The following is a 25,036-nucleotide window of genomic DNA, read 5'->3' as shown; positions in this document are numbered from 1 at the left end:
GATGACGGACACTTATGGGGGGATCTGTGGATGACGGACAATTATGGGGGGATCTGTGGATGACGGACACTTATGGGGGGATCTGTGGATGACGGACACTTATGGGGGGATCTGTGGATGACGGACACTTATGGTTGGATCTGTGGATGACAGACACTTATGGGGGGGATCTGTGGATGACGGACACTTATGGGGGGGATCTGTGGATGACGGACACTTATGGGGGGATCTGTGGATGACGGACACTTATGGGGGGATCTGTGGATGACGGACACTTATGGGGGGATCTGTGGATGACGGACACTTATGGGGGGATCTGTGGATGACGGACACTTATGAGGGGATCTGTGGATGACGGACAATTATGGGGGGATCTGTGGATGACGGACAATTATGGGGGGATCTGTGGATGACGGACACTTATGGGGGGGATCTGTGGATGACGGACACTTATGGGGGGGATCTGTGGATGACGGACACTTATGGGGGGATCTGTGGATGACGGACACTTATGGGGGGATCTGTGGATGACGGACACTTATGGTTGGATCTGTGGATGACAGACACTTATGGGGGGGATCTGTGGATGACGGACACTTATGGGGGGATCCGTGGATGACGGACACTTATGGGGGGGATCTGTGGATAACGGACACTTATGGGGGGGGGATCTGTGGCTGGCACTGTTACAGGGGGATCTGTGGCTGGCACTGTTATATATGTGCCATCCACAGACCCCCCACCCCATAACAGTGCCATCCACAGTGCCCCCCCCCAGCCCATAACAGTGCCATCCACAGACCCCCACCCCTTAACTGTGCCATCCACAGATTCCGTGTGCCCGCCGCCGCCGTTTAAAGTTATTAAACATGCCCCCCTCACTCCTAATAGTACCGTATATCCGAATTTCTTCTGTATAATGCCGGCAGTCGGGCCGGGCGGCCGGCGCGTCCCTCAGTGACGTCACTTGTCTGCGCCGCCTGCTTCATTCATAAAGCAGGCGGCGCAGGCACGTGACGTCACTGAGGGGCAGGCAGGCCGCCCGGCCTGCCTGCCGGCATTATACAGAAGAAATTCGGATATACGGTACTATTAGGAGTGAGGGGGGCATGTTTAATAACTTTTAATTCAATAATACATTTTATATTAGTATACCGGAGGGAGCGGTGGGGCGGGGCTATAGTACAGTGACCGCACCGCCCCACCGCTATTGCCGGCCCCAGCTCCTCCTCCCAGTCCCTCCCCCGGCCCCCGCTCCGTACATCGCGTCCAGTGCCTGCGCCGGCCTCTGATCAGACGGGAGATGAGCGCTTCCACAATGGAAGCGCTCATCTCCCTGCTGCATATTACACTGCGAGCTGTCGGCCGCCCGGCGCCCCTGTTGCTATGGCGCCCTGTGCGGCTGCACAGCCCGCACACCCCAAAGGCCGGCCCTGAACGAGCCCCCCTTTACGGAGCCTGGCGCCCCCCCCCCCCACTATTTGAGAAGCACTGGTCTAATGGGACTTGCAGGTAAGTCTTTCTTTCGTTCTGTGAGCCGGCGTCCCGGCTGCGGAGTTACTCGCGTCCCACGTGTCTCTCACAGCTGATCCTAAGGTGTTAGTCCAATGTGAGGATCATGGACCTTGGCTCCCAGGCGCTGGTAGATGACGTGTGGAGGTCTTTTGTTACAGAGTGAGGAGATTCTTTTTTCTTCTTTATAGTGCACTAAATTCCATAGAAAAACGGGGTACTCATCCAAGATTCTAAAATCCCCCGATAGGCCCAAACTCCTCCAATCTAGATTTAATTATTCTTGGCGCGCCCACTCCATTAGATACCTTGTTATACACCTCACTGCTACCTACTCCTCCCTATATAAGGATAACCCCCCCCCCCCCCCCCCCGCTATCGGAAATGTCAACATGTAAAAACATGTAAACAGCTAAATTTAAAGACCTACCATTTTCCCTCATGGGCCACATAGCGGTGATCAAAATTTCCATCCTCCCTAAATTTCTGTATTTGTTTGAAGCACTCCCAGAGAGGGTGCCTGCCGCGATTATTTGCTTGACCCAGTCTGCATTGGTCAACTTTGTTGGGAACTATAGGCGTCACCGATTCACAAAGCAGACTCTGCTGGCGCCGACCTCCAACATACAATTATACTACTAAGTGACTCACCTGAGGCATATTGCTTCTTGGTCTACACTACACTCATACAACCGATGGACTTAGGTTGAGCGGTTGTGGATGGCACAAACTCACCCGAGGTCCCTAATTTGGGGCCCTCCCCTACCTATCCCCACTTCTAAATTGCTCAGCCCAATGGCATTCACTAGGGAGATTTGGTATAGAAGCAGAATTAGATATGGCCTCACCAAGCTCTGTTCACCCCTTACGCTATATCTCTTTACTCCATTCCTCCCAGATAGCTCAGGAGCGGGGATGGTTACACCGTGGACAGCTGCGGGATTATACCGCCTTGACGACCTGAAGGACCCCTTCTCGGCCAGGATTCTATCTTTTAAAGATCTCCAGGCCAAATTATCTCTACTAAATACAATGGCATTTCAATATCTCAAAATCCTGAATTATTGTAGGAGTGTTCTAGGGGCACTAGATGTCCCGAACCTCTCCCCTTTTGAACGAGTACCACAGCAGTGACTACCGACCAGGACCTACTCTGTATCTGCTGCCCTGCAAGAGCTGAAGGACCTGTGATGATGTCACCATCATGTGATCAGGAGGGGTCAGAGCTCAGCAGTGGAGAGAAGTGGTGATGAAGGACCTGTGATGATATCACTGTCATGTGATCAGTATAATAGGGGGTGGAGATCAGATGTGGAGTAGTAGTGGCAGTGAAGGTCCTGCGGTGATGTCACTGTCAGGTGATCAGTTCAGTAGTGGAGAGAAGTGGTGATGAAGAACCTGACATCACATCCATGTGACCTGACTCCTGTGAGGGAGGGGCTGTGTAACTCCGTATACTGGGATGTAATGTAAATGTAAAAATTCCTTGTGTGATTGTACTCATAAGCGCAGCTTGATATATAGGCACATAGTATAACTCCACGGCTCTCCTTTGTCCACGTCTCTTCACCACCACTAAAACAAGGATTACTCCAATAGTGAAGCACCGCTACAAGTGGTTATATGAAAAGTATTTATTATACTCACAAACATAGGGTAAAACAAAGCAGTCAAGGCTGTCTTTTTCAAATCTGCCCTACCCGGGTTTCGCTCCACGCTTCTTCAGGAACCTCACCATAATCTTCCTCCCACATGTTATGTACCCTCCCCCCCCCCCCTATATGTAAATCATAAAATTAAATACCATAGAATTTATAAAACACTTATAACCAGGTTAAAACTTCTTTTAAAACGTTCTCCTTCCGCACCTGTAATCACATCATCAGTATAATTTTCTCACTTTCCACTTTCGTTCAATTTCAAGTTCATTCATTCATGACAATAAAATCTAGACACTCCCCTAGTACACACCTTCCTGTTTTGATTGGTCTAGATCGTCATACCTTCTTTCAATGACCCACCTCATTGGCTAATGGTGATCGATCTTTTACTTTTACGAAATCAGGTACTTTATTCTACCAAGCATGATTTTAAATCCAATTCGACATTAAGTCCCTGTGGCTTGATAGTATCCAGCTCGTAGATCCAGCTGACCTCCCGCCGGTCTATCCTCTTAATTGCATCTCCTCCCCGCCAATCATTTTTAACCACTTCTAGTCCAGTAAATGCAAGCCCTTTAGGATTTTTTTGGTGGACTTTTTTAAAATGCATGGATACCCCATGGGTCTCCAGTCCCTTTTTAAAATAATAATATCTTCCTGTATCCGAATTTTTAGTTTTCTCGTTGTGCGACCCACATACTGGAGACCACAGGGGCACCCCAGCAAGTATACGACCCCTATACTGTCACACGTGATTTGTCCTTTAACTTTAAAATCTTTATCTCTTTTGGTCAAATGGATCACTGTGGTTTTCATTGTTCCTATTCCTACACGGGAGACAAAAAACGCACCACGAAAAGTTTTTTTTCTCCTTTCGTTCTTCTTTATTTTTAATCGCACTGCGAACCAGTCGATTTTTTTAATTCGGTGCCTCTTTAAAAATAAAATCGGGATGACTAGGGATTTCTGTACCTATGATCGGATCATTCTTCAGTACACTCCAATTTTTCCTAATGGCATTTTTTTATAAGGCTTCTTGGACTGTATATTTGGTGAGAAAGGCAAATCTCAAATCTTTCTTGTTCTTTCTTTCCTCTACTTTATTCATTAACCCTTTCTTATCCCAGTTTTCCTGAACCTCACGGCTACATTTCACTAAGTCCTCTTTATTATATCCCTTCTCCAGGAAGCGATCCTGGATCAGTGAGCTTTGTTCTTGGAACGTCGCAGCATCAGTACAATTTCGGTGAATTCTCCCGATCTGACCCTTCGGGATGTTATTGAGCCAAGGGCCATAATGGCAACTGGTCAGATCGATAAAACCATTCACATCGTTTTTTTTTAAGAAGGTCTTTGTTTTAAGCTGCCCATCTTCTACAAAGATTGTAAGATCGAGAAAATTTACCTCTTTGTCACTGATGCTGCTCGTGAAGTTGATATTCCAATCATTGATATTTAGCTGTGCGATTAGTTCTTCTAGACCTCTTTTTTCTCCTTCCCATATGAGAAAGCAGTCGTCTATAAATCTTCGCCATATATTCAGTTGACCAAACTCAGTCTTTTTCTTTAGAAGGGGGGTTATTCTCTCTGATTCCCATGCCGACATAAACAAGTTGCCGAAGCTTGGGGCGAACTTTGCCCCCATCGCCGTCCCGACTTTCTGGAGGTAGTAGTGGAGAAGCGTGGAGCAAAACCCGGGTCGGGCAGATTTGAAAAAGACAGCCTTGACTGCTTTGTTTTACCCTATGTTTGTGAGTATAATAAATACTTTTCATATAACCACTTGTAGCGGTGCTTCACTATTGGAGTAATCCTTGTTTTAGTGGTGGTGAAGAGACGTGGACAAAGGAGAGCCGTGGAGTTATACTATGTGCCTATATATCAAGCTGCGCTTGTGAGTACAAACACACAAGGAATTTTCTGGTGACCTGCAGTGCTTCACTATCTGCAAACTTTCTGACATCCCACAGGTGCCTTAGTGCGCTGGTAGCGGGGACCTGATTTATTTGCCTGTGTCAGAAATCTTGGACGCCTCAAGATTGAAGAGGTTTAACCTTTATCAGTAGAACTGAGAGCGGAACGTAACGAAGAGCCCAACTGGTGAGCCTGCTCTGTCTCTCCACACCTGCTGTAATCTCTCTTCCCCTGCTCTGTCTCTCTACACCCGCTGTAATCTCTCTTCCCCTGCTCTGTCTCTCCACACCGGCTGTAATCTCTCTTCCCCTGCTCTGTCTCTCCACACCGGCTGTAATCTCTCTTCCTCTGCTCTGTCTCTCCACACCGGCTGTAATCTCTCTTCCCCTGCTCTGTCTCTCCACACCGGCTGTAATCTCTCTTCCTCTGCTCTGTCTCTCCACACCGGCTGTAATCTCTCTTCCCCTGCTCTGTCTCTCCACACCGGCTGTAATCTCTCTTCCTCTGCTCTGTCTCTCCACACCGGCTGTAATCTCTCTTCCTCTGCTCTGTCTCTCCACACCGGCTGTGATCTCTCTTCCCCTGCTCTGTCTCTCCACACCAGCTGTAATCTCTCTTCCTCTGCTCTGTCTCTCCACACCTGCTGTAATCTCTCTTCCCCTGCTCTGTCTCTCTACACCTGCTGTAATCTCTCTTCCTCTGCTCTGTCTCTCCACACCGGCTGTAATCTCTCTTCCTCTGCTCTGTCTCTCCACACCGGCTGTAATCTCTCTTCCTCTGCTCTGTCTCTCCACACCTCATGTAATCTCTCTTCCTCTGCTCTGTCTCTCCACACCTGCTGTAATCTCTCTTCCCCTGCTCTGTTTCTCCACACCGGCTGTAATCTCTCTTCCCCTGCTCTGTCTCTCCACACCTGCTGTAATCTCTCTTTCCCTGCTCTGTCTCTCCACACCAGCTGTAATTTCCCGTCCTCTGCTCTGTCTCTCCGCACCTGCTGTAATCTCTCTTCCTCTGCTCTGTCTCTCCACACCGGCTGTAATCTCTCTTCCTCTGCTCTGTCTCTCCACACCGGCTGTGATCTCTCTTCCCCTGCTCTGTCTCTCCACACCAGCTGTAATCTCTCGTCCTCTGCTCTGTCTCTCCACACCGGCTGTGATCTCTCTTCCCCTGCTCTGTCTCTCCACACCAGCTGTAATCTCTCTTCCTCTGCTCTGTCTCTCCACACCTGCTGTAATCTCTCTTCCCCTGCTCTGTCTCTTTACACCTGCTGTAATCTCTCTTCCTCTGCTCTGTCTCTCCACACCGGCTGTAATCTCTCTTCCTCTGCTCTGCCTCTCCACACCGGCTGTAATCTCTCTTCCTCTGCTCTGTCTCTCCACACCGGCTGTGATCTCCCTTCCTCTGCTCTGTCTCTCCACACCTGCTGTAATCTCTCTTCCCCTGCTCTGTCTCTCCACACCGGCTGTAATCTCTCTTCCCCTGCTCTGTCTCTCCACACCTGCTGTAATCTCTCTTTCCCTGCTCTGTCTCTCCACACCTGCTGTAATCTCTCTTCCCCTGCTCTGTCTCTCCACACCAGCTGTAATTTCCCGTCCTCTGCTCTGTCTCTCCGCACCTGCTGTAATCTCTCTTCCTCTGCTCTGTCTCTCCACACCGGCTGTAATCTCTCTTCCTCTGCTCTGTCTCTCCACACCGGCTGTAATCTCTCTTCCCCTGCTCTGTCTCTCCACACCGGCTGTAATCTCCCTTCCTCTGCTCTGTCTCTCCACACCAGCTGTAATCTCTCTTCCCCTGCTCTGTCTCTCCACACCGGCTGTAATCTCCCTTCCTCTGCTCTGTCTCTCCACACCAGCTGTAATTTCCCGTCCCCTGCTCTGTCTCTCCACACCTGCTGTAATCTCTCTTCCTCTGCTCTGTCTCTCCACACCGGCTGTAATCTCCCTTCCTTTGCTCTGTCTCTCCACACCTGCTGTAATCTCTCTTCCCCTGCTCTGTCTCTCTACACCGGCTGTAATCTCTCTTCCTCTGCTCTGTCTCTCCACACCGGCTGTAATCTCTCTTCCTCTGCTCTGTCTCTCCACACCAGCTGTAATCTCTCTTTCCCTGCTCTGTCTCTCCACACCGGCTGTAATCTCTCTTCCTCTGCTCTGTCTCTCCACACCGGCTGTAATCTCTCTTCCTCTGCTCTGTCTCTCCACACCGGCTGTAATCTCTCTTCCTCTGCTCTGTCTCTCCACACCAGCTGTAATCTCTCTTTCCCTGCTCTGTCTCTCCACACCAGCTGTAATCTCTCTTTCCCTGCTCTGTCTCTCCACACCTGCTGTAATCTCTCTTCCCCTGCTCTGTCTCTCCACACCGGCTGTAATCTCTCTTCCTCTGCTCTGTCTCTCCACACCGGCTGTAATCTCTCTTGCCCTGCTCTGTCTCTCCACACCAGCTGTAATGTCTCTTTCGCTGCTCTGTCTCTCCACACCAGCTGTAATCTCTCTTGCCCTGCTCTGTCTCCCCACACCAGCTGTAATCTTTCTTCCTCTTCCCCGCCAATCATTTTTAACCACTTCTAGTCCAGTAAATGCAAGCCCTTTAGGATTTTTTTAGTGGACTTTTTTAAAATGCATGGATACCCCATGGGTCTCCAGTCCCTTTTTAAAATAATAATATGTTCCTGTATCCGAATTTTTAGATTTCTCGTTGTGCGACCCACATACTGGAGACCGCAGGGGCACCCCAGCATGTATACGACCCCTATACTGTCACACGTGATTTGTCCTTTAACTTTAAAATCTTTATCTCTTTTGGTCAAATGGATCACTGTGGTTTTCATTGTTCCTATTCCTACACGGGAGACAAAAAACGCACCACGAAAAGTTATTTTTTTCCCTTTCGTTCTTCTTTATTTTTAATCGCACTGCAAACCAGTCGATTTTTTTAATTCGGTGCCTTTTTAAAAATAAAATCGGGATGACTAGGGATTTCTGTACCTATGATCATTCTTCAGTACACTCCAATTTTTCCTAATGGCATTTTTTTATAAGGCTTCTTGGACTGTATATTTGGTGAGAAAGGCAAATCTAAAATCTTTCTTGTTCTTTCTTTCCTCTACTTTATTCATTAACCCTTTCTTATCCCAGTTTTCCTGAACATCACGACTACATTTCACTAAGTCCTCTTTATTATATCCCTTCTCCAGGAAGCGATCCTGGATCAGTGAGCTTTGTTCTTGGAACGTCGCAGCATCAGTACAATTTCGGTGAATTCTCCCGATCTGACCCTTCGGGATGTTATTGAGCCAAGGGCCATAATGGCAACTGGTCAGATCGATAAAACCATTCACATCGGTTTTTTTGAAGGTCTTTGTTTTAGGCTGCCCATCTTCTACAAAGATCGTAAGATCGAGAAAATTTACCTCTTTGTCACTGATGCTGCTCGTGAAGTTGATATTCCAATCATTGATATTTAGCTGTGCGATTAGTTCTTCTAGACCTCTTTTTTCTCCTTCCCATATGAGAAAGCAGTCGTCTATAAATCTTCGCCATATATTCAGTTGCCCAAACTCAGTCTTTTTCTTTAGAAGGGGGGTTATTCTCTCTGATTCCCATGTCGACATAAACAAGTTGCCGAAGCTTGGGGCGAACTTTGCCCCCATCGCCGTCCCGACTTTCTGGAGGTAGTAGTGGAGAAGCGTGGAGCGAAACCCGGGTCGGGCAGATTTGAAAAAGACAGCCTTGACTGCTTTGTTTTACCCTATGTTTGTGAGTATAATAAATACTTTTCATATAACCACTTGCTAGCGGTGCTTCACTATTGGAGTAATCCTTCTTTTAGTGGTGGTGAAGAGACGTGGACAAAGGAGAGCCGTGGAGTTATACTATGTGCCTATATATCAAGCTGCGCTTGTGAGTACAAACACACAAGGAATTTTCTGGTGACCTGCAGTGCTTCACTATCTGCAAACTTTCTGACATCCCACAGGTGCCTTAGTGCGCTGGTAGCGGGGACCTGCCTGTGTCAGAAATCTTGGACGCCTCAAGATTGAAGAGGTTTAACCTTTATCAGTAGAACTGAGAGCGGAACGTAACGAAGAGCCCAACTGGTGAGCCTGCTCTGTCTCTCCACACCGGCTGTAATCTCTCTTCCCCTGCTCTGTCTCTCCACACCTGCTGTAATCTCTCTTCCCCTGCTCTGTCTCTCTACACCCGCTGTAATCTCTCTTCCCCTGCTCTGTCTCTCCACACCGGCTGTAATCTCTCTTCCCCTGCTCTGTCTCTCCACACCGGCTGTAATCTCTCTTCCTCTGCTCTGTCTCTCCACACCAGCTGTAATCTCTTTTTCCCTGCTCTGTCTCTCCACACCAGCTGTAATCTCTCTTTCCCTGCTCTGTCTCTCCACACCTGCTGTAATCTCTCTTCCCCTGCTCTGTCTCTCCACACCGGCTGTAATCTCTCTTCCTCTGCTCTGTCTCTCCACACCAGCTGTAATCTCTCTTTCCCTGCTCTGTCTCTCCACACCGGCTGTAATCTCTCTTCCTCTGCTCTGTCTCTCCACACCGGCTGTAATCTCTCTTCCTCTGCTCTGTCTCTCCACACCGGCTGTAATCTCTCTTCCTCTGCTCTGTCTCTCCACACCAGCTGTAATCTCTCTTTCCCTGCTCTGTCTCTCCACACCAGCTGTAATCTCTCTTTCCCTGCTCTGTCTCTCCACACCGGCTGTAATCTCCCTTCCTCTGCTCTGTCTCTCCACACCGGCTGTAATCTCTCTTCCTCTGCTCTGTCTCTCCACACCGGCTGTAATCTCTCTTCCTCTGCTCTGTCTCTCCACACCAGCTGTAATCTCTCTTTCCCTGCTCTGTCTCTCCACACCAGCTGTAATCTCTCTTTCCCTGCTCTGTCTCTCCACACCGGCTGTAATCTCTCTTCCTCTGCTCTGTCTCTCCACACCAGCTGTAATTTCCCGTCCCCTGCTCTGTCTCTCTACACCGGCTGTAATCTCTCTTCCTCTGCTCTGTCTCTCCACACCGGCTGTAATCTCTCTTCCTCTGCTCTGTCTCTCCACACCGGCTGTAATCTCTCTTCCTGTGCTCTGTCTCTCCACACCAGCTGTAATCTCTCTTTCCCTGCTCTGTCTCTCCACACCGGCTGTAATCTCTCTTCCTCTGCTCTGTCTCTCCACACCAGCTGTAATCTCTCTTTCCCTGCTCTGTCTCTCCACACCTGCTGTAAACTCTCTTCCCCTGCTCTGTCTCTCCACACCAGCTGTAATCTCTCTTCCTCTGCTCTGTCTCTCCACACCGGCTGTAATCTCTCTTCCTCTGCTCTGTCTCTCTACACCAGCTGTAATTTCCCGTCCTCTGCTCTGTCTCTCCACACCGGCTGTAATCTCTCTTCCTCTGCTCTGTCTCTCCACACCGGCTGTAATCTCTCTTCCTCTGCTCTGTCTCTCCACACCGGCTGTGATCTCCCTTCCTCTGCTCTGTCTCTCCACACCGGCTGTAATCTCTCTTCCTCTGCTCTGTCTCTCCCTACCAGCTGTAATCTCTCTTTCCCTGCTCTGTCTCTCCACACCAGCTGTAATCTCTCTTCCCCTGCTCTGTCTCTCCACACCGGCTGTAATCTCTCTTCCCCTGCTCTGTCTCTCCACACCGGCTGTAATCTCTCTTCCTCTGCTCTGTCTCTCCACACCTGCTGTAATCTCTCTTCCCCTGCTCTGTCTCCCCACACCGGCTGTAATCTCCCTTCCTTTGTTCTGTCTCTCTACACCGGCTGTAATCTCTCTTCCCCTGTTCTGTCTCTCTACACCGGCTGTAATCTCCCTTCCTCTGCTCTGTCTCTCCACACCAGCTGTAATCTCTCTTCCTCTGCTCTGTCTCTCCACACCTCATGTAATCTTTTTTCCCCTGCTCTGTCTCTCGACACCAGCTGTAATCTCTCTTCCCCTGCTCTTTCTCTCCACACCTGCTGTAATCTCTCTTCCTCTGCTCTGTCTCTCGACACCAGCTGTAATCTCTCTTCCCCTGCTCTGTCTCTCCACACTGGCTGTAATCTCTCTTCCTCTGCTCTGTCTCTCTACACCGGCTGTAATTTCCCTTCCTCTGCTCTGTCTCTCTACACCGGCTGTAATTTCCCTTCCTCTGTTCTGTCTCTCCACACCGGCTGTAATCTCTCTTCCCCTGCTCTGTCTCTCCACACCAGCTGTAATCTCTCTTCCTCTGCTCTGTTTCTCGACACCAGCTGTAATCTCTCTTCCCCTGCTCTGTCTCTCCACACACCAGCTGTAATCTCTCTTCCTCTGCTCTGTCTCTCTACACCTGCTGTAATCTCTCTTTCCCTGCTCTGTCTCTCCACACCTGCTGTAATCTCTCTTTCCCTGCTCTGTCTCTCCACACCTGCTGTAATCTCTCTTCCTCTGTTCTGTCTCTCTACACCGGCTGTAATCTCTCTTCCCCTGCTCTGTCTCTCCACACCTGCTGTAATCTCTCTTCCCCTGCTCTGTCTCTCCACACACCAGCTGTAATCTCTCTTCCTCTGCTCTGTCTCTCCACACCTGCTGTAATCTCTCTTCCCCTGCTCTGTCTCTCCACACCGGCTGTAATCTCTCTTCCCCTGCTCTGTCTCTCCACACCGGCTGTAATCTCTCTTCCCCTGCTCTGTCTCTTCACACCGGCTGTAATCTCTCTTCCCCTGCTCTGTCTCTCCACACCAGCTGTAATCTCTCTTCCTCTGCTCTGTCTCTCCACACCGGCTGTAATCTCTCTTCCTCTGCTCTGTCTCTCCACACCTGCTGTAATCTCTCTTCCCCTGCTCTGTCTCTCCACACCGGCTGTAATCTCTCTTCCTCTGCTCTGTCTCTCCACACCGGCTGTAATCTCTCTTCCTCTGCTCTGTCTCTCTACACCGGCTGTAATCTCTCTTCCTCTGCTCTGTCTCTCTACACCGGCTGTAATCTCTCTTCCCCTGCTCTGCCTCTCCACACCGGCTGTAATCTCTCTTCCTCTGCTCTGTCTCTCCACACCGGCTGTAATCTCTCTTCCCCTGCTCTGCCTCTCCACACCCGCTGTAATCTCTCTTTCTCTGCTCTGTCTCTCCACACCCGCTGTAATCTCTCTTCCCCTGCTCTGTCTCATTACATCGGCTGTAATCTCTCTTCTTTCTCTCTGTCTCCCCACACCGGCTGTAATCTCTCTTCCTCTGTTCTGTCTCTCTACCCCGGCTGTAATCTCTCTTCCTCTGCTTTGTCTCTCCACACCTGCTGTAATCTCTCTTCCTCTGCTCTGTCTCTCCACACCAGCTGTAATCTCTCTTCCTCTGCTTTGTCTCTCCACACCGGCTGTAATCTCTCTTCCCCTGTTCTGTCTCTCTACACCGGCTGTAATCTCTCTTCCTCTGCTCTGTCTCTCGACACCAGCTGTGATCTCTCTTCCCCTGCTCTGTCTCTCCACACTGGCTGTAATCTCTCTTCCCCTGCTCTGTCTCTCTACACCGGCTGTAATCTCTCTTTCCCTGCTCTGTCTCTCCACACTGGCTGTAATCTCTCTTCCCCTGCTCTGTCTCTCCACACTGGCTGTAATCTCCCTTCCTCTGCTCTGTCTCTCTACACCGGCTGTAATCTCTCTTTCTCTGCTCTGTCTCTCCACACCGGCTGTAATCTCTCTTCCCCTGTTCTGTCTCTCTACACCGGCTGTAATCTCTCTTCCTCTGCTCTGTCTCTCGACACCAGCTGTAATCTCTCTTCCCCTGCTCTGTCTCTCCACACTGGCTGTAATCTCCCTTCCTCTGCTCTGTCTCTCTACACCGGCTGTAATCTCTCTTCCTCTGCTCTGTCTCTCTACACCGGCTGTAATCTCTCTTCCCCTGCTCTGTCTCTCCACACACCAGCTGTAATCTCTCTTCCTCTGCTCTGTCTCTCGACACCAGCTGTAATCTCTCTTCCCCTGCTCTGTCTCTCCACACACCAGCTGTAATCTCTCTTCCTCTGCTCTGTCTCTCCACACCGGCTGTAATCTCTCTTCCTCTGCTCTGTCTCTTTTCACACCGGCTGTAATCTCTCTTTCCCTGCTCTGTCTCTCCACACCGGCTGTAATCTCTCTTTCCCTGCTCTGTCTCTCCACACCGGCTGTAATCTCCCTTCCTCTGCTCTGTCTCTCCACACCGGCTGTAATCTCTCTTCCTCTGCTCTGTCTCTCCACACCAGCTGTAATCTCTCTTTCCCTGCTCTGTCTCTCCACACCAGCTGTAATCTTTCTTCCTTTGCTCTGTCTCTCCACACCAGCTGTAATCTCTCTTCCCCTGCTCTGTCTCTCCACACCAGCTGTAATCTCCCTTCCTCTGCTCTGTCTCTCCACACCAGCTGTAATCTCTCTTCCTCTGCTCTGTCTCTCCACACCGGCTGTAATGTCTCTTTTGCTTCTCTGTCCCTCCACACCGGCTGTAATCTCTCTTGCCCTGCTCTGTCTCCCCACACCAGCTGTAATGTCTCTTTCGCTGCTCTGTCTCTCCACACCAGCTGTAATCTCTCTTGCCCTGCTCTGTCTCCCCACACCAGCTGTAATCTTTCTTCCTCTGCTTTGTCTCTCCACACCGGCTGTAATCTCTCTTCCTCTGCTCTGTCTCTCCACACACCAGCTGTAATCTCTCTTTCCCTGCTCTGTCTCTCCACACCGGCTGTAATCTCCCTTCCTCTGCTCTGTCTCTCCACACCGGCTGTAATGTCTCTTTTGCTTCTCTGTCCCTCCACACCGGCTGTAATCTCTCTTGCCCTGCTCTGTCTCCCCACACCAGCTGTAATGTCTCTTTCGCTGCTCTGTCTCTCCACACCGGCTGTAATCTCCCTTCCTCTGCTCTGTCTCTCCACACCGGCTGTAATCTCTCTTCCTCTGCTCTGTCTCTCCACACCAGCTGTAATCTCTCTTTCCCTGCTCTGTCTCTCCACACCAGCTGTAATCTTTCTTCCTTTGCTCTGTCTCTCCACACCAGCTGTAATCTCTCTTCCCCTGCTCTGTCTCTCCACACCAGCTGTAATCTCCCTTCCTCTGCTCTGTCTCTCCACACCAGCTGTAATCTCTCTTCCTCTGCTCTGTCTCTCCACACCGGCTGTAATGTCTCTTTTGCTTCTCTGTCCCTCCACACCGGCTGTAATCTCTCTTGCCCTGCTCTGTCTCCCCACACCAGCTGTAATGTCTCTTTCGCTGCTCTGTCTCTCCACACCAGCTGTAATCTCTCTTGCCCTGCTCTGTCTCCCCACACCAGCTGTAATCTTTCTTCCTCTGCTTTGTCTCTCCACACCGGCTGTAATCTCTCTTCCTCTGCTCTGTCTCTCCACACCAGCTGTAATCTCTCTTTCCCTGCTCTGTCTCTCCACACCGGCTGTAATCTCTCTTGCCCTGCTCTGTCTCCCCACACCAGCTGTAATCTTTCTTCCTCTGCTTTGTCTCTCCACACCGGCTGTAATCTCTCTTCCTCTGCTCTGTCTCTCCACACCAGCTGTAATCTCTCGTCCTCTGCTCTGTCTCTCCACACCAGCTGTAATGTCTCTTTCGCTGCTCTGTCTCTCCACACCAGCTGTAATCTCTCTTGCCATGCTCTGTCTCCCCACACCAGCTGTAATCTTTCTTCCTCTGCTCTGTCTCTCCACACCGGCTGTAATCTTCCTTCCTCTGCTCTGTCTCTCCACACCTGCTGTAATCTCTCTTCCTCTGCTCTGTCTCTCCACACCAGCTGTAATCTTTCTTCCTCTGCTCTGTCTCTCCACACCAGCTGTAATCTTTCTTCCTCTGCTCTGTCTCTTCACACCGGTTGTAATCTCTCTTCCCCTGCTCTGTCTCTCCACACCAGCTGTAATCTTTCTTCCTCTGCTCTGTCTCTCTACACCGGCTGTAATATCTCTCTGTCTTCCCCTGCTTGTAGGGCACATTCTTCCTCTGGCTCTTAAAGGGCCAGTGTGCACTCCCTAATTGTCACCAGACAACAGCATGATGTCAGTAGTACCTCCTCTTTTATTGCCACACTAAAGAGGACCATTAAAAACATCTGACCGGGCTGTTAATTCAAAGCCAATCATGGCGCTGTGTTAGTAATCAATCCAATCGGAATAGGCCGGACTGAACACATGATGTTGATGACACATTGTCATGTGATTTGTACTGGGGACATATAAGCAACAGCGTAAGATACCGCGCACAACATAAGGTCATGCTCTGTTGCTTACATGTCCCCAGTACAAATCACATGACAATGTGTCATCAACATCATGTGTTCAGTCCGGCCTATTCCGATTGGATTGATTACTAACACAGGGCCATGATTGGCTTTGAATTAACAGCCCGGTCAGATGTTTTTAATGGTCCTCATTAGTGTGGCAATAAAAGAGGAGGTACTACTGACATCATGCATCCCCGGAAGAAGCCGGTGGGTGGAGGAGGCTGCAGGGTCGACGTGCCACACGGTAGTAAGGCAAATTTTCTGTTTCTTATCTTTTGCCCCTGCCTTTCCAGCGATTAACTTTCAAAGGTCTTTTTTACCTTGATATGCTCCCTGTGCTGGTAATGGCAAGTGCATGCTCTGTTATTTCCCTTATTTAGTTTTTTGCTGCTGCCTGTGTCGCCCGCAGACTCTGTGGCTTCCTCTTTGTCCTCTCTTTTGGGGGGTTCTATTTGCTGCTAATTTTACTGACCATCGTTCTATGTATTTTTGTCATATTGAATAAAGACATTTTATTATCTCTATGCGGAGGTTTGTGTTTACTTGGTATCGTTTATGGTGATTTAGCAATTAATACCTCTGTTCATTAGTTATTGGTGGTATCCGAATTTTTTTTATTTGGTGCTTTCTTTTCTGGTAGACCAGAGTCTGCTTCTTGTTGGCAATGCCTCTACCAGTACGGCATGTGCTCCCTCCAGCTCTTAAAATGCCAGCGCACGTGCCATAATTCACACCAGGCTATGGCTGTCCAACTTTAGGTTCTTCATCTCCTCCCCCACCATACACACACTGATTTCTCCCAACGGTGTTTGTTCAAGTAGAAAAGATGAATCCTGTTTTGACCAGACACTGTCTCAGTTTAACTCCTTCCTGATCAGTGCTGTACATGTATGGTGCTAGTTTAGTGTTTAAAGATGGTGCCTGGAATGGAACAGATGAAATAGCCAAAGAGTTTTTGCCTTTTCACGCAATAGAGACCCGGGACTCATGTGTGTGATCAGCGATAACACCATACACATACATGTGACACCTCAGATTACATGGTCAATTGTGGCTACGGCATCTGAGGTGACTTTCCCATGAGAGCTCTGCTCCCGGTGCTCATATGGCTTTTCCCCGCAGTGTTTGGTAGAGCCGTTCATTCGTTGTACTAGCATCAGTCCTTCTGTGGGATATGAGGCTACTAAAACAGTAGTTCCAGTGGAGGTCTGCCGATGACAGGGCTCCACAGTAACATAGTACAACTTCCATAGGCTGCAATGGTAATCCAGTTTAGCTTAAAGGAGTTCTCCAGGAATTTAGAAAATAAAATACTTACTAGTTATTACTTTATTATACATATATTCCCAAATACCTTTCTTTAGTTATAATGGCTTGTTTTGTCTGGGGAGCAATCAGCAGGGGAAATAAAATGGCCTCCATCCTATTAGTACACACAAATCCTGTCCTAACCACACAAGAAAAGTTACATCAGGACACTGAACTAAATATCTGCCTCATCCTCCTCTCTGCTCTGCTTGTCAGGGATTATGATACTGAACAAAGCTGATCTTTAGCTGAATCTCTGTAGGAATGGAGGTCATGAGGAGAAAACTGTCCAAAATACTTGATAAATGCAGAACAAGGCATGTACAAACTGTGCTAAGAAATGAGCACATTTTCAACAGTAAATCTGCCCTATTATTTTTAATAAATAGGAGGAAAAATTAAGTTTTTATTAAACCCTCGATGTCATACACAGCAAAACCAATTCTGGATTTAATACTAAAGCATTTTCCTCATTCTGAACATGACTATGTCTTCTCCCCTGTGTGGTTTCTTGGATAATCTTAGATAACCAAGCATTTCTGTAAGAAATTTAAATTTATTAATATAAATGGATAAAATTCTGTTACTAGAAAGGAAAGAGTTAATTGTCACGAACTCTGGGCTGTGAAGTCGGAATCATGGAGTCAGTAGAAATGTAGAGACTCCGACTCCAGCTTTAAAACAAGAATATTCCCTGTTATTAAAACATTTAAAACCCGGATGTCACTGCAATTTTCCTACAGGAAACATGTTTTGTGGCAATGTGTACAGTACAGTGCCGGAGGGCCTGTATATCCCACCCAAATACCTCAGCTGGGTGAGATAACTGAAATCCAGAAAGCTGCAGTGGTTTCAGCAAAGTGTAGTTTGCTACAAACTGTAGTTTACAACATTCTGAACATTAATGCGGTTTTTCTCCTGTGTGAATCCTCCAATGATAGTAGAGTTTGGCTTTAGTAAGAAAACATTTCCCACATTCTGAACATGAAAATGGCTTCTCTCCCGTGTGACTTCTCTCATGTGTAATGAGATGTGACTTTTGCGTAAAACATTTCCCACATTCTAAACATCTCAGTGGCTTCTCTCCTGTGTGAATTTTCTCATGTGTAACAAGATTTGACTTTCGAGTAAAACACTTCCCACATTCTGAACATGAATACGACTTCACTCCAGTGTGACTTCCCTGATGAACCTTAAGCTTGGCTTCAGTAACAAAACATTTTCCACATTCGAAACATGAATATGGCTTCTCTCCTGTGTGAGTTATCTGATGTGTAATAAGATTTGAGTTTCCCATAAAACATTTTCCATATTCTAAACTTGAATAAATCTTCTTTCCTGTGTGAATTATCTCATGTAAAACAAGCTGTGATTTATCTGGAAAACATTTCTCACACTTTGAACATGAATATGGCTTCTCTCCTGTGTGACATCTCTCGTGTTTATCACGACTTGATTTCTCTGTAAAACATTTCCCACATTCTGAACATGAATATGGCTTCTCTCCCGTGTGAATTCGCTGATGTGAATCAAGATTTGCCTTTTGCATAAAACATTTCCCACATTCTGAACATGAATACGGCCTCTCTCCTGTGTGAATTCTCTGATGTGTAACAAGATTTGACTTTTGCGTAAAACATTTTCCACATTCTGAACATGAATACGGCTTCTCTCCTGAGTGAATTCTCCGATGCTTAACAAATTGTGATTTAGATATAAAACATTTTTCACATTCACTACATGAATATGGCTTCTCACCCGTGTGAATTCTTTTGTGTGTATATAGGTTTGAACTTCTTGTAAATTGTTTTCCACATTCTTCACACTGAAACCTTTTACTCTCTTTCTGCCCGGTACTTGTGGTAATAATTTGTAATTGGTCAGAAGATGGTTCCTGGTAATTAGGAGGATTATATGATAGATCTGTATTGTAAAATCCTGGATGGATATTATAGGTAATGAGGTTTTCTCTTGAAGAGCGCTGCTCGATATCTTCATCTTCTATTTTATAATCCAGTGATAACATGAAGTTCTTACTGGGATTTTCTGTTAGGATTAAAAAGAGATTGTGTTTTTTTCTCAAACAACAAAAGAAGACAAATCTATAAGATTCCTTTAAGGTTCGAAACACACAGGCAGATTTTCATGTAGTTTTTGAGCCAAAACTAGTGGATCAGTAGGAAGGAGAGGTACATGTCCTTCCTTTATATTTCCCATTAATTTTAATCCTTTATTGGCTTTGGCACAAAATACTGAATGAAAAACTGCCACTAAAAGAAAATCATTTGTGGTCATGTCCTTAAAGTTATAATGGATGATGAAGTCCAGGACTCTGCTCTATACTCACTGATCACTTCTATTAAATAAACCCAGACCTGAAAACATTCAAAAATATGAAAAATACCAACCTTCTCTGACAATCAGGCCCGTCATCTGCTAGCACATTATGCCCTTCGATATCTACTGGGCTTGACTTTAATACAATAACCTAATCACTTCATGACCAGGCCATTTTGGAACTTAAAGGGGATGTACAGTCCTTTACAATTAATGGCCTATCCTCAGGATGGGCCATCAGTATCTGATTGTCAGGGGTACAACATCCGTTGCACTTAGGACAGAGCTGGTTCCTGTAGTGCTACTACTATTGAGATGAATGGGATCAGCACTGCAGTAACCGGCTTCGCCCACAGACTGAGTTGTTTAGTTCCAGTGCAGGCTTCCTGCTCCGTAGCTACTGCAGAATGGCTGATCAGAGGAGGAAAATGTGTTGGATCCTAACCAATGATAGAGTAAAGGCCTATCCAGTGGATGTGCTTGGTATCGCCCCTGAGCTTCACCTAGGCCATGTGACCAATGAACGTGACATCATAGTATAAGCTAAGAGTAGTCTGCGATGCTACTGTGAGTGCCGGTGCCTTCTCAAACAGCTGATCGGCGGGAGTCCTGGGTGTTGGATATACTTAAAGGGGTTGTCCGGGTTCAGAGCTGAACCCGGACATACTCACATTTTCACCCAGGCAGCCCCCTGATGTTTGCATCAGAGCATTTCATGCTCCAATGCTCTCCCTTGCCCTGCACTGCACTGGATCGCGCAGAGCAAGGGCTCTTTTATTTACAGTAACACACTGCCGGGCGGAGGCTTCCGGCCAGCAGTGTGTTCAGTGACGTCACCAGCTCTGATGGGCGGGCTTTAGCGCTGCCCTAGCCCGCCCATCAGTGCCATTGACGTCACCGGGACTCACTGCTGGGCGGAAGCCTCTGCCTGGCAGCCCTATGGAGAGCCTGGTTCGAGCCTGGGTGAAAATGGGGATATGTCTGGGTTCAGCTCTGAAGGGAGGGTTATTAGGGTAGCTAAGCAGAGATGTCAAAAATGAATCCAAGAGTTTTTGGAGGGCAATAATTCTGGAGACATCTGAAAAGGTATAATGGATATAACTGATGCTGTGGATGAGTTCAGATCCTCAACTTACTGTCACTTTAGATTAGTTTTTTTGCGTGGTTTGATGGTGATAATGGTGAATGGAGGACTCAAATAGTATTACCATCTAGGCGGCAGGAGATGGGGTTGGTTTTATAGTGTCACAAGGTGCAATTTCAATATCACGTCACTCTGTTCTGATGCTAGTGGCATACACAGTGGTCACATTTGCGACTGGACCCCTAAGTCAGGGGGCTCACAGGGTCCCATGCCAGTGCCACACCGCCAATTACTATATTTTTCGCCTTATAAGATACAGTGTGTCTTATACAGTAAACACTAGTGAGCGCTTCCATTACGGAATCGCTCACTAGTCTGCAGGAGTCGTGGGGGGAGAGGTGAGGGAAGAGCTGCCGGTACTCACCCCTCCTCTCTAGTCTTCTCCGGGGTCTGTGCCACACTGTCCTGGCTGCGTACAGCATCATGACGTAGTGCATGCATTATGACCTGATGCTGCACGCAGTCAGCGCTGGCCCGGAGAAGACCAGGGAGCGCGACTGCAGAAGAAGACGCCGGACGTGGGGAGTAGCAGCAGAACAGGAGAGGTAAGTTACTTTATTTAAGGTGTGATCTGAGGTCTGATAAGGGGCCCTGCTTTAATTAGGGGGTCTGACATGGAGGTCTAAATCTGAGGTGTGATATGGGGGTCTTATCTGATATGGGGGTCGGATTTAAAGTCTGATTTGAGGTCTAATCTGAGGATCTGATATGAAAGGTAAGGGGGTATTTTTTGTACTGGCAAACAATACAAAGGGGTATTTCTTGTACTGGTGCATATTAACTCCTTAATGACCCAGGACGAGAATGCTCGTCCTAAATGGCCGGTACTTTGCGCCCCAGGACGAGCATTCAGCAGCATGGATCCAGCTGTTACTGACAGCCGGATCCGTGTTGCATCCACCAGCATCGGTGATAACTTAGATGCCGGTGGATTAACCCCTCATATGCCACGGTCAGCGCTGACCGCGGCATATGGGAGGTTTGCGCTCCCTCTCCTTAGCCATCGGGTCCCCGCACTGCGGTGGAAGGGATCGGATAGTTGCCATGGCAGCCACGATGTCTTACACAGACATCAGGGCCTGCCAGCTACGGAAGCCCAGTAGATCCAGCCTGAAGGCTGGGTCTCCTAGGCAACTGTCAGCGTCTTACTGTGTAAGACATTGACAGTTCAGTTCAGTACAATACAGAATGTATTGTACTGAATTGAAACAGGGATTAAACCCTGAAAAGGTGAAGTCCCACAGACGGACAAATATAAAAAGTAAAAAAAAGTAAAAAAAAGTGTGGATGACACTAAAAAAATATATTTTTATGCTTTATTATGTAAAACTAAAACAAACAAACAAAAAAAAGTTGTCATATTTGGTATTGTCACGTCCGTATCAACCTGCTCTATAAAAATATCACATGAAAAAATAAAAACGGTGCCAAAACAGCTATTTTTTGTTACCTTTCCTCACAAAAAGTGTAATATACAGGGAGTGCAGAATTATTAGGCAAGTTGTATTTTTGAGGATTAATTTTATTATTGAACAACAACCATGTTCTCAATGAACTCAAAAAACTCATTAATATCAAAGCTGAATATTTTTGGAAGTAGTTTTTAGTTTGTTTTTAGTTTTAGCTATTTTAGGGGGATATCTGTGTGTGCAGGTGACTATTACTGTGCATAATTATTAGGCAACTTAACAAAAAACAAATATATACCCATTTCAATTATTTATTTTTACCAGTGAAACCAATATAACATCTCAACATTCCCAAATATACATTTCTGACATTCAAAAACAAAACAAAAACAAATCAGTGACCAATATAGCCACCTTTCTTTGCAAGGACACTCAAAAGCCTGCCATCCTTGGATTCTGTCAGTGTTTTGATCTGTTCACCATCAACATTGCGTGCAGCAGCAACCACAGCCTCCCAGACACTGTTCAGAGAGGTGTACTGTTTTCCCTCCTTGTAAATCTCACATTTCATGATGGACCACAGGTTCTCAATGGGGTTCAGATCAGGTGAACAAGGAGGCCATGTCATTAGATTTTCTTCTTTTATACCCTTTCTTGCCAGCCACGCTGTGGAGTACTTGGACGCGTGTGATGGAGCATTGTCCTGCATGAAAATCATGTTTTTCTTGAAGGATGCAGACTTCTTCCTGTACCACTGCTTGAAGAAGGTGTCTTCCAGAAACTGGCAGTAGGACTGGGAGTTGAGCTTGACTCCATCCTCAACCCGAAAAGGCCCGACAAGCTCATCTTTGATGATACCAGCCCAAACCAGTACTCCACCTCCACCTTGCTGGCGTCTGAGTCGGACTGGAGCTCTCTGCCCTTTACCAATCCAGCCACGGGCCTATCCATCTGGCCCATCAAGACTCACTCTCATTTCATCAGTCCATAAAACCTTAGAAAAAGCAGTCTTGAGATATTTCTTGGCCCAGTCTTGACGTTTTAGCTTGTGTGTCTTGTTCAGTGGTGGTCGTCTTTCAGCCTTTCTTACCTTGGCCATGTCTCTGAGTATTGCACACCTTGTGCTTTTGGGCACTCCAGTGATGTTGCAGCTCTGAAATATGGCCAAACTGGTGGCAAGTGGCATCTTGGCAGCTGCACGCTTGACTTTTCTCAGTTCATGGGCAGTTATTTTGCGCCTTGGTTTTTCCACACGCTTCTTGCGACCCTGTTGACTATTTTGAATGAAACGTTTGATTGTTCGATGATCACGCTTCAGAAGCTTTGCAATTTTAAGAGTGCTGCATCCCTCTGCAAGATATCTCACTATTTTTGACTTTTCTGAGCCTGTCAAGTCCTTCTTTTGACCCATTTTGCCAAAGGAAAGGAAGTTGCCTAATAATTATGCACACCTAATATAGGGTGTTGATGTCATTAGACCACACCCCTTCTCATTACAGAGATGCACATCACCTAATATGCTTAATTGGTAGTAGGCTTTCGAGCCTATACAGCTTGGAGTAAGACAACATGCATAAAGAGGATGATGTGGTCAAAATACTCATTTGCCTAATAATTCTGCACGCAGTGTAGAGCAACCAAAAATCATATGTACCCTAAAATAGTACCAAGAAAACAGCCACCTTATCCCGTAGTTTCCAAAATGGGGTCTTTTTTTGGTGTTTGTACTCTAGGGGTGCGTCTTTAAATGTGACATGGCAGCTTAAAGTTATCCCAGTGAAATCTGCCTTCCAAAAACCATGTCGCTCCTTTCCTTCTGCGCCCTGCCGTGTGCCCGTGCAGCAGTTTACTACCACATATGGGGTGTTTCTATAAACTACAGAATCAGGGCAATAAATATTGAGTTTTGTTTGGCTGTTAACCCTTGCTTTGTTAGTGGCAAAAAATTTATTAAAATGGAAAATCTGCCAAAAAAGTGAAATTATGAAATTTCACCTCTATTTCTCATTAATTCTTGTGGAACACTTAAAGGGAACCTGTCACCGGGATTTTGTGTATAGAGCTGAGGACATGGGTTTCTAGATGGCCACTAACACTTCCGCAATACCCAGTCCCCATAGCTCTGTGTGCTTTTATTGTGTAAAAAAAACTATTTGATACATATGCAAATTAACCTGAGATGAGTCCTGCATGTGAGAGGAGTCAGGGACAGGACTCATCTCAGGTTAATTTGTATATGTATCAAATAGTTTTTTTTACACAATAAAAGCACACAGAGCTATGGGGACTGGGTATAGCGGATGTGCTAGCGGCCATCTAGCAACCCATGTCCTCAGCTCCATACACAAAATTCTGGTGACAGGTTCCCTTTAAAGGGTTAACAAAGTATGTAAAATCAGTTTTGAATACCTTGAGGGGTGAAGTTTCTAAAATGGGGTAATTTTGGGTGGTTTCTATTATGTAAGCCTCACAAAGTGACTTCAGACCTGAACAGGTCATTAAAAATGGGTTTTGAAAAATTTCTGAAAAATTTCAAGATTTGCTTCTAAATTTCTAAGCCTTCTAACGTCCCCAAAAAATAAAATGGTATTCACAAAATGATACAAATATGAAGTAGACATATGGGAAATGTAAATTAATAACTATTTATGGAGGTATTACTATCTATTATAAAAGTAGAGAAATTAAAATTTGGAAATTTGCTAATTTTTCTAATTTTTGGGTAAATTTGGTATTATTTTATAAATAAAAATTATTATTTTTTTACTTAGTTTTACCACTGTCATGAAGTACAATATGTGACTAGAAAACAATCTCAGAATAGCCTGGATAAGTAAAAGCGTTTTAAAACTATTACCACATAAAGTGACACGTCAGATTTGCTAAAAATGGCCTGGTCCTTAAGGTGAAAAATGGCAGGGTCCTGAAGGTGTTAAAAGGGGTCATTTTTATAGTGGCACATATTAGGGGGGGGGGGGGGACATGATTACTAGTATGGGCACAATGGGGGCACTGTGTCACGGTCATATTGGTGTTTGACCGAGACGCAGTTGCCGTGCACACTGGTTGCCAGGGGCAACGTGTAGTTTGTGCTTTGCACGTGCACTTCCCCTTTAAGGTATGCCTCCCTGCTGTTTGGTGAGCAAGGTGTTAATCTTCTGGCTAGTGGGGATTAAGGTATTTCCTGGGTGTGGCCGCAAGCTTGATATGAACCTGTGGCTTGCTGGCTGGGTGCAGTTGTACTCTAGCGTTGCTTGGTGATGGAGCTCTGCTCCTTGCCTGGGTGATTCTGCCCAGTCCTTGAGGGCCACCTTATTGGACATAAATAGTCTTTCCTTATGTTTGCTCCCGATTCCTTACCTCACTTGTTATTTGTTAAGTGTGGGTTTATGTTCAGGGTGAGTTGTACGTCTTCATGGTTGTTACATGTCTGGGCTGTTGTTGGTGTATGCTTGACGTTTGCCCTGTATGTTGATGCCAGTATGCAGCACTGCTTGGGGCTGCCATGCACTGTGTGAGCATGGGGGGCTATGCTGGATTTCTGTGTGGTTTTTTGTA

The 25,036-nt window shown here is 46.8% G+C and overlaps 3 protein-coding genes across 10 annotated transcripts in view; 1 reads left to right on the top strand and 2 right to left on the bottom strand.

Annotated features, from left to right (window-relative positions):
- LOC120998305 (gastrula zinc finger protein XlCGF26.1-like) overlaps positions 1-25,036 on the top strand; it is a 4,064,644-nt gene that overhangs the window by 137,326 nt on the left and 3,902,282 nt on the right. The gene's annotated exons all lie outside the window — the stretch shown is intronic.
- LOC120998306 (oocyte zinc finger protein XlCOF7.1-like) overlaps positions 1-25,036 on the bottom strand; it is a 1,981,422-nt gene that overhangs the window by 1,504,917 nt on the left and 451,469 nt on the right. The window lies entirely within an intron of this gene.
- The window catches only part of LOC120998356 (zinc finger protein 420-like), an 870,654-nt gene continuing 862,737 nt past the window's right edge, over positions 17,120-25,036 (bottom strand). For both annotated transcript variants that reach the window (XM_040429023.1, XM_040429024.1), the window contains one exon: positions 17,120-18,634. In XM_040429023.1, the coding sequence (XP_040284957.1) occupies positions 17,490-18,634 (1,145 nt within the window). In that variant the 3' untranslated portion in view covers positions 17,120-17,489. The remainder of the gene's footprint in view (positions 18,635-25,036) is intronic.

Source organism: Bufo bufo, chromosome 4 (genome assembly GCF_905171765.1).
Source record: "Bufo bufo chromosome 4, aBufBuf1.1, whole genome shotgun sequence".
In the NCBI taxonomy this organism is placed as follows: domain Eukaryota; kingdom Metazoa; phylum Chordata; class Amphibia; order Anura; family Bufonidae; genus Bufo; species Bufo bufo.
The sequence above is the reverse complement of the archived record's forward strand: the minus strand, read 5'-3'. Positions and strand labels throughout refer to the sequence as shown.